The sequence below is a fragment of the Anser anser genome (assembly GCF_964211835.1).
Source record: "Anser anser genome assembly, chromosome: 1".
In the NCBI taxonomy this organism is placed as follows: domain Eukaryota; kingdom Metazoa; phylum Chordata; class Aves; order Anseriformes; family Anatidae; genus Anser; species Anser anser.
In genome coordinates, this window is record NC_139720.1 from 69647011 (window position 1) to 69662212 (window position 15202).

At 35.0% G+C, this 15202-nt stretch overlaps 1 protein-coding gene across 2 annotated transcripts in view; it reads left to right on the plus strand.

Annotated features, from left to right (window-relative positions):
* Positions 1 to 7491, plus strand: part of AEBP2 (AE binding protein 2) — a 55747-nt gene extending 48256 nt beyond the window's left edge. Inside the window, exons 7-9 of one of the 2 annotated variants that reach the window (XM_083808242.1) lie at positions 3386 to 3499; positions 3758 to 3824; positions 5108 to 7491. In XM_083808242.1, coding sequence (XP_083664368.1) covers positions 3386 to 3499; positions 3758 to 3812 — 169 coding nt within the window. In that variant the 3' untranslated portion in view covers positions 3813 to 3824; positions 5108 to 7491. The remainder of the gene's footprint in view (positions 1 to 3385; positions 3500 to 3757; positions 3825 to 5107) is intronic. The other variant, XM_083808243.1, reaches the window with a different exon arrangement.
* Positions 7492 to 15202: the final 7711 nt, after the last annotated feature.

Sequence of the window (15202 nt, forward strand, 5' to 3'; positions counted from 1 at the left end):
CACGAGTATTGCCCTCAGATAGTCTTGGGATATATGGAGTAGTAACTGAAATACTGTAAAATAATTTATCTACTTCATTGAAATAGCTGAGATCTACTTTCCTCCTCCTGACAGAGGAAAGAATTTGTATGTAAATATTATGATCTTTACTATATGGAACAGTAGAACAAATACTTGCTTTCCACTATGCTCTAGGAGAGCAGTAGGCAGAGTAGTTTTAGGACAGGCAGTATGAGAAGTAGTTCTAGCAAGTGTTGCATGATCCATGTTTTCCACAATTTTAAAGATAATTACTTTTTCTTTTAAAGATAAGTATAATTATAATAGTTTATTATTGGGTCCATACATCTGCACACAGGTAAAGTTACTGAGATACTAAGATTGCATTAAGATAATAGCTGCATTATTAGGTAGGATGCGCAGGTTTAGAGGTTCATTCTTAAAAGTAATGTTGTTCGTACCAGGAAAATATCTCTTAATTTGGCAGAACTCATTAGATAAGGATTTCTAAGTTTCAGATGAAATAGTCATAGTTTTTGCAATTAGAACTTAGAACAAAGGAATCTTTTTAGATTCAGTGCTGCCTTTTAAGTGATTGAGTGGGAAGGTGATGCAGAGCCTTAGTGTAATAAACTCTAACTTTTGCTTTGATGAAGTGGTTTAAATTACTCGGTTTTCTAGTGTCCCAGATTAGTCATGTGCAGTAGTATGAACTCAGCAATGCGAATCAATTATAACTTTAATCTGTAGAGCAATTAGGGTTGCTGGTAAGTTACCTGCAGCAGTGTTTGGCATTTTGGTGCAATTTTAAACTGTCTGTAGCTTTTTCAGCTCTCTGCAGCACTTGTAGACTACAAGTTTCAGTTAAACGTCTGAAAGAATAACTAAAATACTGTAGTAAAAAGTGTCATTCTTTGCTGCCTTTTAGGTCAGTTTGATAATACTGTATGTAACAGTATTTTGAGATTATTCTTGCTAAAATATTACAGATAAAGATTTATTTTAAGATAAAAGAAAAAGCATTATAAAACACCGAGAGCATGAAAAGTAAGTAATTAAGGACTTGTTTTTTAATACAGGGTTAAATGATTTTTTTGCTCATGCGAATAAATACAATGTTAGAATCTCTACATTGGAGAAGACTGTAATGTTAAGACATCCCTGATAGATGTAGAGCTGGTTGGTCAGTTCAAAGGGATAATGGCCTTTGTATTGATATTTCTTACATCTTGGTTGGGTTAGGTAGAGGCACTTCCTGCATGGAATGATGCGGTATTGAATTATTCATTAGATTCCATTTCATCTCGTTTATTACCGTTAGAAACAGCAAAAGCAAGATATCATGGCTTATGTCATCCATTTGTCTTACAAAAGGAACGTACTCACACTTTAGAAAAGTTGAATACGTTCATGATCGTTATTTTCCATCATGTTGAGCTGTTCATCAGCCTTTCAGATGGAGCCAGCAATAATGGTTTCACCTTTTCATATGTGAGTCATTTTGAAACTGTTAAATTGCTCAAGGTTTTCTGTACATTAAGTATTTTTTCGGGAAAAGTAGATAGTCTTTAACCAGTTTCCTATCTCACTCCTTTATCACTTGGATTTTTTTCGGATCAGGGATTTATCCTGATTTTTTTTTCCTTTTTCATTTTTTTGGGGGGGGGGGGGCACTACTTATTTTACTGAGTTTCTGTCTTTATATTTCCAATGGTCTTTAGCAAGGATTGGGCTTTTCTTCCAAGCACCAACAGATAAGACGAGGTGAAATGGCCTCAAGTTGCGCCAGTTGTTCAGGTCAGATATTAGGAGAAATTTCTTTTCTGAAACGGTTTTGCAGCATTGGAATAGGCTGCCTGGGGAAGTGGTTGAGTCACCATACCTGGAGGTCTTCCAGAAATGTGTAGATGTAGAACTTAGTAGCATGGTTTAGTGGTGGACTTCAGTACTAGGTTAAAGGTTGGATCTTAGAGGTCTTTTTCAGTCTGAATGATTCTATGATTCTATGTGAAAAGATTTACTTTTTTTTAAAATCATTTTGTATCTTCAGCATACAGTTTCTAATTAAATTGTTTTTGTAATGTTTCTTTTTTAAAAAGTTGATATCCACTTTTTATAAAAAGTTTTTCATCTTTCATGAGCCATATTAAATCTGAATAGATAGATACATTGCATCCTGTTTTTTTTTTCACCTTCATTTGAAAGGGGGAAATAGTATCACTGGAGAAACTCTTTTTCCTTCTGTGATAGAAGTTCTTTTAACCAAAAAATTGAATTTGAATTTTAACTTTCAATGCTAAAAAAAATAATTTCCAGAAGTCTGTAAAACTGCATATAGCTTTGGTTGGACAAAAAAAAAAAAAAAAAAGTTTAGATAGTTTTAGATGTTGTTCTTCTCAAATTGAAACTTGTTTCACAATATTAGGGTTCTTAATTACAAACTTTTTCCCCAGCCTGAAATGATTTTTTTGCCCATGGGTAATAAAAATAAAAAAAAAATACTCATTTGTTTTTATTTTTATTTTAGAGATGGGAATTGGTTTTTTATAAGGCACTCATGACCTCTGTAAGCCCAGTGTCTCTCTTAACAACCTGACAATCCCAGCAGGGCCTTAAAAACTTAATTTGCTTTCCATAAGAAAAGCAATAATGCAATAAACAGATCAGAAGCAGACAGGTTTGGTTTCAAAGATTTAAAGAACAAAATATAGATCAATGTGTGAGTTAACCTCCAGCCCTCTTCCAGTGGTTTCATTGCAAGTGGCACTGAGGCAACGTGTAAAGACCAAGTTTTATTCTGTCTCACAATAAAAACTGTTACATAGCCAGAATACTTTATGGTGATTGCCTGAATTTCCTCAGAAGAGAATTGAAAAATTAACATCAGCTAAGTAGGAGCATTTTGACACTGAAAGCTTTGGCCTTGGAGGAAGCAAAATAGTGTGACTTGAAATTCAGTGGCTGAAGTTCTGGCCTTTACTTTCCTTTTATTTTCTTTGACAGCATCAGATCATTTGAAAACACTTTATTTTACTAGGTATGAAAGATCTGTTTAGTTCCTGCTACCATTTTCAAATTAAACCATTAAACTGGAGGTTGTAGTTTTACTGCAATACTGTTATCATTGTATGTTTGTTTTAATATTCTTCTGGATTAACCTAAATTCTGTTTAGCATCTTTTTCATGCTGAGAATTTGAAAGACTTTGAGGTATAATGTGTAAAGATTGGCTGTCTCTTCCTCGCTCCAGTGAAGGTGTTTTTTATCCAGTGAAATGTGGCGATTACGTTTAGAAACTTCATATGTACTAGTTTACCGCATAATTTTATGGTAAGAAAAACAGTTGATCTTTTTTGAATATTTTTATTTTATTTATTTATTCATAGTCTGCCTGATGTGTGGGTAAATGAAAGTGAGCGACATCAGTTAAAAACTAAAGTAGTTCATTTATCAAAACTACCAAAAGATACTGCCTTGCTTCTGGACCCTAACATATACAGGTAATGTCCTAATTTTGAAATTTTCTTTACTTAAGTATAGTCTTAAGCCTCACTTAACTTTTTGACGTTGGGAAATCAGGATTGTTAATGTATTATACACCAGAACAGGGAGCCTTAATCCTGTCAGCGTCCAGTAGTTAAGTTCTGAGGTCTTAAGTTGTTTCAGAATTAACTTCTTGAACTGAACTCTAGTTACTGAGAAACGGGGAATGTGTGTATTTACCAAGTGTATTTTACTTTTTTGTGCTTGGTGTACAGAAATTCTAGTAAAGGAGGTACATACAGTGGAATCCTGAAAGATCACTTCTGTTAAGATCACATACTGGTTTGTATACCAATTTTTTTAAAGTCCAAATTTATCTTTACATAATTTATACTCAGCTGTAATACATGCAGTATTACCTTGAAATCTGTACTTGTGTACAAGTACTGTTATTTTTTTAATACAAAATTCTTTGGAGGGGAACAGTACATATCACTTGTCTTTAAGCTACATTCACATTTGTGTTTTTAGGACTTGATTGGCTTCTAATCCATCGTTTCTAATAATTTCCTGATTTTCCCCCCTCTGTATTAATGTGCTCACATAATTGTCAGTACCCACAGTTGTATGTGTGTACAGTTTTTAAAGGTAATCTGAAATGCTTAATTCACTCTCAAGTTTTTGAAGATGCAAAGATATGTGTTTATAGGCTTATTTAAAAATGCATGAAAATGGCTGGGGAGGGAGAAAAAAGCCTCAACCAAAGTTCATCGTTTCTATGTTTGTTAACATCCAATGAACGAGTGTCTAAAGGAGTACCTAGAATGCTAATCTGAGGTTTTGATATGCAATAAGCCTTTCAGTTCACCTTTAATATTCAGTGTATTTCACTAATCAAATTAATGAAAGCTTGGTTTACAATATGAAAATAAATCATCATACTATGCGTGCTATCTTTTAAAATGTAAGTATTTAAAATACTTACTTTAGTGTATGAATTATTATTGTTAATCGTAAATCATACAAATGATACGAGGAAATTGGATTATGTATTATAAAACCACTTAAAACAGTGACTGTTTTATAATCTAATCTAGGTGTTAATTGCCTTTATATTGATTACCTTTGTAGAACTTGATATATTGGTTTGATTTGAAAAGAAAAAAATAACCTTTAAAAATAAAAATGATCTTTGGGATGAAGTCCATTGGGAAAAATGAACAACCCTTTCTCCCTCTTCTGAGTAAAATTAACGTCCCTACACATAATCTTTTACTAGATTTTTTTATCAGTATAGATCAGTATGTGATTAAAAAGAGCTTTGGGACCGACTGGGGGAGATCAAAGAAATAAAACTGAAGACCAAAATTTTTCATAGAGGAAAAAGTGGCTAGGAGAATTCAGTCACAGTTATTAATGACATGATAAAATGTTGACACTAATAGAAAGTTTGAAATCATCACCTGAAATATATGCTAATTAGGGATCATATAGAATGGCTTTTAGTTGTAATCAAAATAAATGAAAATAGATTGTATATAGTCATGATTTCGTAATATACTCTAGCAGACTTGGATTTACAGCTCAGGGTCTTTTTGTAAAAAATATCTTATCTTCTTTTGCAGAACAATGCCCCAGAAGAGGTTGAAGAGGTAAAAACCAAGCAAGTGGGGACACCTGCAGTCTTAGTCACTGACAATGGATTTAGAAATAAAGTTGCACATTAGTCAAATCCCATCCTTTTTTTCTTTTTTTTAGATAAATATTTATGCTTAGTGTAAACATTCTGTGAATGAAGTTGATGCTTCCGTGGAATATATTAATATATTACTGTATATCCACATTTTCATGGAATGGTACAGTGGGAGACTGAGCAAACACTCTTCTGGCAACTTAGTGGAACAACTAAAAGGCTTTGCATGCTTGCTTCCTTAAGCTGCTTTTTTCTTTAGTGAATACAGTAGTTTATATTTGATGAAAAGAAAAAGTAACCATCACCATTTACTCACAATTCCCAGGAGAACTGTTAACAAGCTATTAGGCTTTTTGTCAATATTAACAAAATATAATATGCCAGACAATAAAACAGCTAGCAAGGGATTATCCTGTTACCCTTTCAGTATGGTGGATAGTAATCATTTGTCATTTGTAACCTCGTGTCCTTTCTCAGATCCATAAGATATGTTGAATTATAATGTTTAAAAAAAATGTTGATGGAATGCTTGTCTTTTCCACTCAACTACAAATACACATAGTACGGTTTAAAGATGTTAAGAGTGTTGCAGTATGTCTGATCCCCTTTTCAGGAGTAGTATAGTATGTTAATGAGATCTTCTCTTATGTGATCTGTATCAATGGACGGTTTTTGAAAAACCTCTACTTAGCAGTTAGTGTTACTGGTGTTTTATTTTACTTTTTTGTCCCTGTAGAACCCCCATTCACTTGTAAAGTATACTTTTTTTATTTGGCCTAATGTTTTCTAGATGTAAAGAAAATGGTATTTTTAAAAAAAAAAATCTAGAAAATCAATCCTTTATGCACCAAAGTTGGCTTTGAAAAGGAAAATAAAATTGTTTTCTTGCTTAATAAGCAAGAAGCCATGGATTTTTTTAACTGACAAATAGAGATGTGTCTAACCTGTTAGTCTTTGTATGGAGACAAAAATGTTGCATATAGATGATAGGACATTGCTTGTAAATATTTCAGCAGATTTGTAATATATTTTTATATTATGAAATGTACTGTAGATGTTTTTCTAGAGGCATGAAAGTTAAAATGTATATATTATGGTAGAAATAATATTGAAGGATATTGTAATTCACTAGTGCTGCCAGAAGAATTGTTTAAAAAAGCACCTTCCTTAACAATAAAAAAAAACTTCTTTTACATACCTAAGGGACTATATACTACTGTTAATATCTGTTGTAAGAACAAAAATACATTGAACATCCTTCCCAGAAATCTTAGAGGGATGAATAGTACCCATAATTAATTCATGGCGCTCCTTTCTAATAGTGAACAATAAGTTAGTTTTTTCCTTGCTATTGGAAGGAACTAATATGTAAAATTTGTATGGATATATGCAGTCAAACTGCAGAGTTAGTCCTCCTTATTGGGGAGGAATTTACTACAGTGAAACTAATAACCAGCAGTTTTTACACTAAATTTTTATTAAATAGAATAAATGTTAGAAGTAACCCTTTGGTTGCAAAAGTGAGCATATCCTAATGTAATACAAATGCGTTCCGCATTGGTACTGACACGAGAGTCTTGCTTAGCACCAATGGGTTAAAAATGTTACTTATATACATGAAAAAAAAGTCTTATCAAGCAAAATAAAGTGCAGATTAAAAGCACCACTAATATAAGATGTTCTGGAATGGTTGTTTAATAAGGGTATTACTCATAAAATCTGTAGTGATGTGACTTTATTTTTGGAAAAAAAATGCAGTGTTTTTTTTTTTTTTTGCTTGAGCACTTCACCTACTGCTTTTTCTGTACCTATAAAGTAATCCGCAATCTTTGTTTCTTTTATGAATTTGTTATAAAATTGCCAAATAGAAGTGTTTCAGATATAGTTTGTATTTGTATTTTTTTAATTTTATTGCTTCATGAGTTTCTTGTAAGTCATTTATAATTGACAGATGATTGTAGACTTTGCCTGAGTATTTTTTCTAATAAAACAAAGCAAACAAACCTCATTAGCTTCAAAATTGTAAGATTTCAATGAAGTTTTCAAAGGTAAATGTAAGCATGTCACTGTCTCTTTTATTTTGCCCCTAAGTGGTGAAACACACTTAAATATTTAAATATCTGATGTTTTCATAATACAACTTCTCTCTTGGAGGGGAAAAAAATTAAAGGTTTAAAATCAAAACACCTAGGAACAAATAGATACGCTGGGATTAATTAACCTTGTCATAGTATCAAAAGGAAAGTGGATTTCTGGCAATTTTAACTTGAAGTCATCCAAGTGAATTAATAAAACCATTTTAACCATGTTTAAAAATTATTTATATTCTACAAATTATGTATGTAGGTGATGGTGTTTTGTTTCAACTGACAGTTACTTCTCTCTAAAGGTCTGCTTTCAGACCTTTTGCTTCAGACCTTTCTGCTTTTTTGCTTTGCCTCTGAATTCCAGCTTTGATAGAGTACCAGACAGATAGAACTGTCACAGTATGCCAGTAGAGATTTATTAGTTCTGAAAAAAAAAAATCTCTTTTCCTAACTTCTTTTCTTGAAAAGCGTTAATGAACTTGCTTTTTTTCCCTCCACCTTTTGAGTAGTTCTAGATACTTTATCTCTGGATATAACATCTAGAGGCTTCCTTCTGTCTTTCTCAGAAACTTTCCTTTGGGAATACATTTTCCAATTACCTAGAGAATGCATTTTCTCCCAGTTGGATTATTTATTTTCTTTGTAGAGAAATGCCATCCAGACAAACCTATAGTTATTTTACCCTTCATTGCAGTCTGTTTCCAGCCTGATACAATAAGTGTATAAATATTCCCATTTATATAGTTTTGGTCAGAGGTTCTGTATTCTTTAACATATTACAGAAGGTGAGTTAAGGAAAATTACTAATTTTACAGTTGAAGTTAAGTCATGGCAAACTATGCCGGAGTGTGTACCATGATGCTTAAGGGAACCGGACAAGTTCAGACTGGAAAAGAGAAGGCTTTGGGGGAACCTAACAGTGGTGTTCCAGTAGCTAAGGAGTTACCAAGAAGGTGGTGCTAGAACTACACAGCAGGAGGATGAGTCAATGGCCACAATTTGAAATAGAAGATCTTTTTTCAGTACGAGGAAGGTTAAGCATTAGAACACATTGCTTCCAAAGATCATGAAGTCTCTGTTCTTGGAGGTTTTCAAGTTCCAAGCAAAACCTTGAGCAACTTGGTCAGGATTCAGTGTTGTTAGTGTTGTGCAGAGTAGGAGATTAGATTAGAAGATTTCCAAAGGTACCTCTCAACATGAATAATTCTGTGCTTTGATGCAGAAATAAGCTTTCTCTTCCAGCCTACATTCTCAAGCAGACATGGCAGGCATCAGCTATGTTTAGATCATGTTAGCAAACAGTTCATATGTTCATAGATCATGGTTGGAGTTAAAGTTGTTTGATTTGGAAATTCATCAGCTATGGCAGTGACTTGGATCAGAGGCTTTAGTCTTCATTTGTTTTGGCATGCTACATGCTTGAACTACACTGGCACAGTTTTAAAGTAGATGCTGGTGCTTGGTGATGTGGAGCAAAAAATGACATGGGATGAAATGTTTACTCATTCACTGTTGGTTGACACCAGCAAGGATTTTCAGAAATCCCAACTGAGTTTGTGGATGTCTTAGGTCATCCTGGTTCTGAGACACCTTTAAAGACCAAGTGCCAAACCCAGCTCTCTGAAAATTACAGTTTCAGGGAGTTGAAGTGCACTCAAATAGCTATACCCAAAATTGCCAGTCCTTTTGGAATATGTTGGCTTGACTCTCAGAGTTTTCTAAAGATGAATAATGGGATTTTGAGTGAATTTTGGGAATGAAGAACTACTCTACTGCTTAAGTGGATGGAAATTCTTGTTTGGAATCAATAGATTGAGAGCAGCCTGGAGGAGGACTTTAGGGTGTTGGTTGATGAGAAGCCCAACATGAGCCAACAATGTACGCCTGCATCCCAGAAAGCCAGCCATATCCTAGGCGGCATCAAAAGTGTGGCCAGCAGGTCAAGGGAGGTGATTCTCCCTCTCTACTCTGCTCTTGTTGTACTCCACCTGGAACAGTGCCTTAGGTCTGGGCCTCCCAGCACAAGAAGGATGTGGACCTGTTAGAGTGAGTTCAGAGAAAGACCATGAGACTGATCAAAGGGCTGGAGCACCTCTCCTATGAAGACAGGCTGAGGGAGTTGGGGTTATTAAGAGAAGGCTGGAGAGACCTCATAGCCTTCCAGTACCTAAAGGGGGCCTGCAGGAAAGCAGCAGAGGAACTCTGTCAGGGAGTGTAGTGATAGGACAAGGAGTAATGGCTTTAAGCTGAAAGAGGGTAGATTTAGATTAGATATAAGGAAGATTTTTTTTTTCTGTGAGGGTGGTGAGCTACTCGAACAAATTGCCCAGAGAAGCTGTGGATGCCCCAACCCTGGAAGTGTTCAAAGCCAGGCTGGATGGGGCTTTGGGCAGTCTGGTCTGGTGGAAGGTTTCCCTGCCCGTGGCAGGGGGTTGGAACCAGATGGTCTTTAAATCATTCTGTAATTCCGTGAATACTTCCTAGCATTTGGGCATAGCGTTCAGCTGTTAGATTGATAATAGATTCATTCTATCTACTAAATCACTTTTAAAACTGGGGCAGAAATGCATCGGCTGCATCTAAGTAGTTTCTCTGAAGTTACTGTGATTTTTAATGTTTTGGCTCAATTGCAGTATGTGCAACACTTGGTGCATTTTTCTTAAGTATACACCATAAAGTGATGATGTAAGTAGTTTCCAATTTAAATTACTAATTACATCTGGACTAATTTGTGGACAAAGAGGTTAGTTATGTTTAAATCTGCATTGTTTTTAATAAAAGGAATGTAAGTGGTTGATTCTGTACCTTACAGCTTTTACATGCATAATGTGGATTGTTTATTGTAGAAAACCAGTCTTATTTCATGCTTCAGTCTGAAATTGATTTATCCTCACTTAATGCTTTTTTGCCTTGACATTTTTCACTGGCTTATGAACCTAATCACAAGTATTTCTCTTTTCACATTAATGTGTGACAAATGTAACAGGGAAAAAAAAAAGTCTCATTGGGAACATTTGCTTTTAAAAAAGCAGTGAGCTGTATCTATGGTTTCTTTCAGTCATTTTCTGTAAACCGTTAAAGTGGATGTTCTGTGAATGGTCCCTATATGCACATGGCTGTGAAAGTAAAATATGCAGTTTGATCCCTAAAACAATCTATTCTAAACAAAACATTTCAGCAGCAGAAGATGGTCTTGACATCACATGGATTTTCTTGGTCAAGTAGAGATGCCCTTTAGTCCATTAGTTATCCTGGTATGTACTTATTCCAAACTAATACTCTTCAGTAGACAATGTTATTTCAACTTTTACTAAAATTTTTTGAATTAGAAAATTTCCTTATTGGAAAAAATTAAAACCACACATCTGCACTATTCTGTTTTGCTTGAGCAATATGATGGAAAAATGTTTTAAAGTCCTTCAGAATATCTTCGTGCCTTTTCAGTTGGGACCCTTTTTTTTAAAAACTGCTTGCAAATACATAAACTGTATTGAGACTAAAGTCATATTAATACAGCTGCAGACGTCTAATGCTTATAATGAGATGAATCAGAGTTCACATGTATAAATACAGGACTTGACGCCCAAAGTATATTAATGAGAAGAATCATTACAGTGCCAAAGGGTTTCACTGTTGTAATCACCGTTATAATATTTTTTCTAATATATAATAAAATAAAATTTAACCAACAGTGAAACCTTTTACTCTGAAAGAATAGGATTCTTTTTCAACCATCTGTTCTGTTAATTTCCATGAGTATAATTGAAAAAAAATAGAGGTGACAGATCTAGATATGCAGTCAAATCTCAGGATATCTTCTGGTGGTGAGGGTGGGAGGGTGTGCGGGGAAAAAGAGATTAATGGTTTCTGTTTAGAGCAGAACATTGGATCGAGGAAATAGCAGCTCAGAATTTCCTCTTTCTAGGTGGAGATGATTGTAGACCACTGTTACTACCAGTATTCTTTGGCTTTTTGATCAGAATTGACAATATGAAGAACTTGCTTTTGTTCAAATACAAATACTGCAGCTGTCTTAACAGTGAAAAATTCTCCCCAGACTATTTGTCTAGGTGCCTTAGTTTTTATGCTACACTAATCTACAAAGTATGTATGTTTGGGTTTTGACGTAATTTTATCGAGATCATATGTAATCAGTGCTTTGTATTTTTTTTTTTCATGTTAATGAAACGTGTAGTTGGGATACTGTTATCTGCCTCTATTAATGTTTTATAATCCTTACATTTTAACTAACTTGCTTATGTTTTCTGTCCCATCTTTTGAATAAATTACATGGCCTGAGGTACTTTCTGTGCTAGTCCATTTGCAGTGTATTGTAGTACACAGTACTACAAGTATAGAGGTGGATCAAGGTAAAGTTCTGTGTGTATCCGTAATACTTGCATGCCCTAACTTTTCACAACTGGTCTTGTAAGTACTTTTATCTGTAATTTCCTAAATGGCTTTGAAGTATATACTAATTCTAGTAATAATAACATTTTACCATCATTTTCAGGGATGATAATGAACTGGGAGGTATCTGTTGATATCCACAAGGCTTATTGTATTGAGCTGTCCTATTAGAGCTAACAATAACTCAGACCAGTAGTGGATGTCATCTTTCATGCAGACTTGGAACAAGAGGGGATGGAGGAGACACTGCTTGTGAGATAGGTGTGTGTAGGCTGAGTGTTAGGAATACTGGGTTCAGTTCTAGGCTAGAAATAATTATGAACTAGATTTCCAAGTGCAGGAATTCTGGAAGTTTTTGTGAAAACTGTTTTCATTGTAAAAAGTGATAGGTTATTGTACATTGGAGGTCTACAAATCCTTGCCTCATAACATTATACATGACAGTGTAAGTTAACAGCTGGTTACTTGAGGGGAACCCAAAAGGTAAGAACATAAAAGGGAATGTATGTTTTGGAATTGACTGGGCAAGTCCAACTGCAAGTTAGTGAAAAGACCACACTCAGAAATTATTTAAAACAAAGCAAAAAATAAATAAATAAAAAAGGTGAGTTTGCAGATGAGTGGGAGGTCCTTATCCTCTCCTCAGGTCTGGAATGTAATGCTCCCACAGATGGCAACACCAAAGAGTGAGTAGTTGTCTTGTTGTTTGGTGATTGGAATTTGGCATTATGGTGATAGCCATAGGAAAAGAGCTGATTTTTAGAGGGTGAACGTCCCAGATTAATGCTCAACAAATTGACAAGACTTGTCCATTCCACAGTGTCAGGTATGCCAGTCTGCTATCTTTCAGTGTAGGTTAGTTCACCAAGAAAAATGCTGTAATATACCAGCCAATATGATGTTTTCAAGAAATTTTCCTCCTAAACTAATTTTGCTTTAAGTATGTTACAGCTGAATTTGTTACATTTGCCAAGGGGGGGGGGGGGGGGGGGGCGGGACGGGACGACATGACATGACACGGGACCACCTACTCTTGCAGTTATTTGTGAAGATTAACCTGCTCTGATTGTTGCTGTGTTACTGTATCAGGGAGACAGGTGAACTTGAATGAAAATGTCTCTAAAAATGTCACAACACGTTTGTGAGAACAGCTGATTTCAAGAATATCCAGCAAAAGACTTGAAAGATATTGTACCCTTTCCCAACAGTTGTCTCCAATTATAACCATTTCAGATCATCAGCTTTCAGATCACTGTTGGATAACACCATGGTGTATTTTTATTGCTGCATTTTTGGGGGAGTGGGTTGCTTCAGCTTTAGTGAGTTAATGAAAATGTTGCTACCTAAAGCCAGATGCTTCGCTAGTCTAACCACAGACTATGTAAATGTAATCACTTCCTGACAACTTTTGACTTAGAACAAAGTCCTGAATAGACTTATGAAACACTTGAATACTAGTAATGTACAATTACAAAGTCAAAAGCTAATTCTGTAACAGATTCATAGAATGGTTTGAGTTAGGAATTTAAAGATCACCTAGTTCCGGCTCTGCTGCTGTGAGCAGGAACACCTTCCACTAGATATGATTGACCAAATCCCTGTCCAACCTAATGCCACTGACCAAGCTTAGAGACCCCACCTGTCAGAATATCATTACTCACTTCATGTTTTTTTGACTTGTTTTATCTGTGTTATATCTAAGTTCACATAGTTCAGTGAGATTTGTACAAGCATATTGTCTCTGCCCAGAGGCTCACTGACTTCAGGAGGACTTCATTACGGATACTTGCATTGTCTACCTCAGTTCAAATCCATTGTCTGAAACAGATTGTGAAATCGGGGAATGGGACAGGATGTTGCTTATGATTCATTTAAGCCAAAATGTTCAACGTGAGCTGCTTAAACGTGTATAGGGAGTGAAATATATATTTGGATTTACATAATGTCAAGGCCAAAAGATTAGTAAATATGTTGTTTTGGAGCAAAGCATTGGAATGTGGGATTAAAGGCTGCCTTTCAGCAATAAAGGCATGTTAAATGGTTTTAACTTTAAACAACAGTTTGCAGCTTTTACTTTCAAGTGACTATGAAGCAGGGGCTTGGACCCTGCTTGCTTTTTCTTTCTTCATGTCATAAATAATCTCTCCTAGAGCATGGAAAATACGTCAATTACACTTAAAACAGTGTTTATTGCACAGCAGATGTGTGCATACAGCAACTGTATTGGAAAGCCAAAGTATTTAATTAGCAGTTGCCTGCAGCTGGATTTTTTTAAACAAGTGGGAAGGTGGGGAAACATAAAAGGATGTCAGGAGACGTTCTGCTGACAGTGAGCAAGTTCATGTGTAATTACTTATTAAAAACCTTACTCCCTCTGTACTCAGAGCCATCATGTGATATTACTTCCTATTCATTATGTATGAATGTCATGTCCTCACTGACCAAGATACATGTGCTGTGTGATACAAATAACATTTGATTGGATTGTATAGTTTTTGTTTGTTTGTTTGTTTTTTAAGGAAGGTAATAGGTATGAAGATTTTTAATAGTCGTGTGCCCATCTGTTAGTTTCATTGTAGCTGTTCCCTCCATGGTTGTTGAGAGAAAGTGGTTGATGTGAAGGGTGGACACTTTCTATGTTACAGTCATCTGTATTTACTTCCTCACATGTTGCATACGTTCTCAGGTGGTAAGGTAGAGTGCCACCTACATTACAGTATACCATGGGGTCAAATCTATGATGTACACCAGAGTATTCCAATGGGTCAAATTTGTGGTGACAGCAATTTTTAAAAAATGTTTTACTTCTCATTGACTGGTTGGTAATAGCTTTCAAAATAAACACATGAGCATGAAAGCTGAATGAATTCTGTAAAAACATCAAAGAGATGGTTTGGGGATGGAAGGTGGCCTCTTAAATTAAATAGTACTTTTTTATTGTTCTTCAAAAATGAATTATTATGGAGGAAAGTACAAAACAAAAGCTTTATATTGACTAATGCCTCATCTGGGTAATCTGCTACAAGTTTTACAAACTGCACAATGTGGTTTCTGTTGTATTTATCTCCATGGAGTCATGTCCGTCCCCACAAACTAATATACTTAGTAATTTTAATCTCAGAATATTTTTCATAATTTAGTAACCGTAGTATGCATCTCAACGGGAGCTGACTTAAGTGGTAGAAAATAGAAAGATATTTTAAGCTGGAAGGTAAGTGTATTTCAAGGCATTCGACCTCACACTGCATTTTATGGAAAGTATAAATGATGTTTGTCCCAACCCCACTGTTTCCCCAGATCCTAAGACCCCAATCACAGTATATGATTGTATGCTGTATGCGCAGTATGCAACATTATATGTTGTTTTAGGTAGAAGTTTAATTTCATAGCAATCTATAACCAAAAGGTGGCAGCAATCCACCATGTTAAGACTATCCATAAATGAAATATATCACTCGGTAGTGATATGATTTCAGGTGTTTACTTGTTTTTTCTAAATTGGTCTCTTTATGTGTAATTTGTTGCCTTTG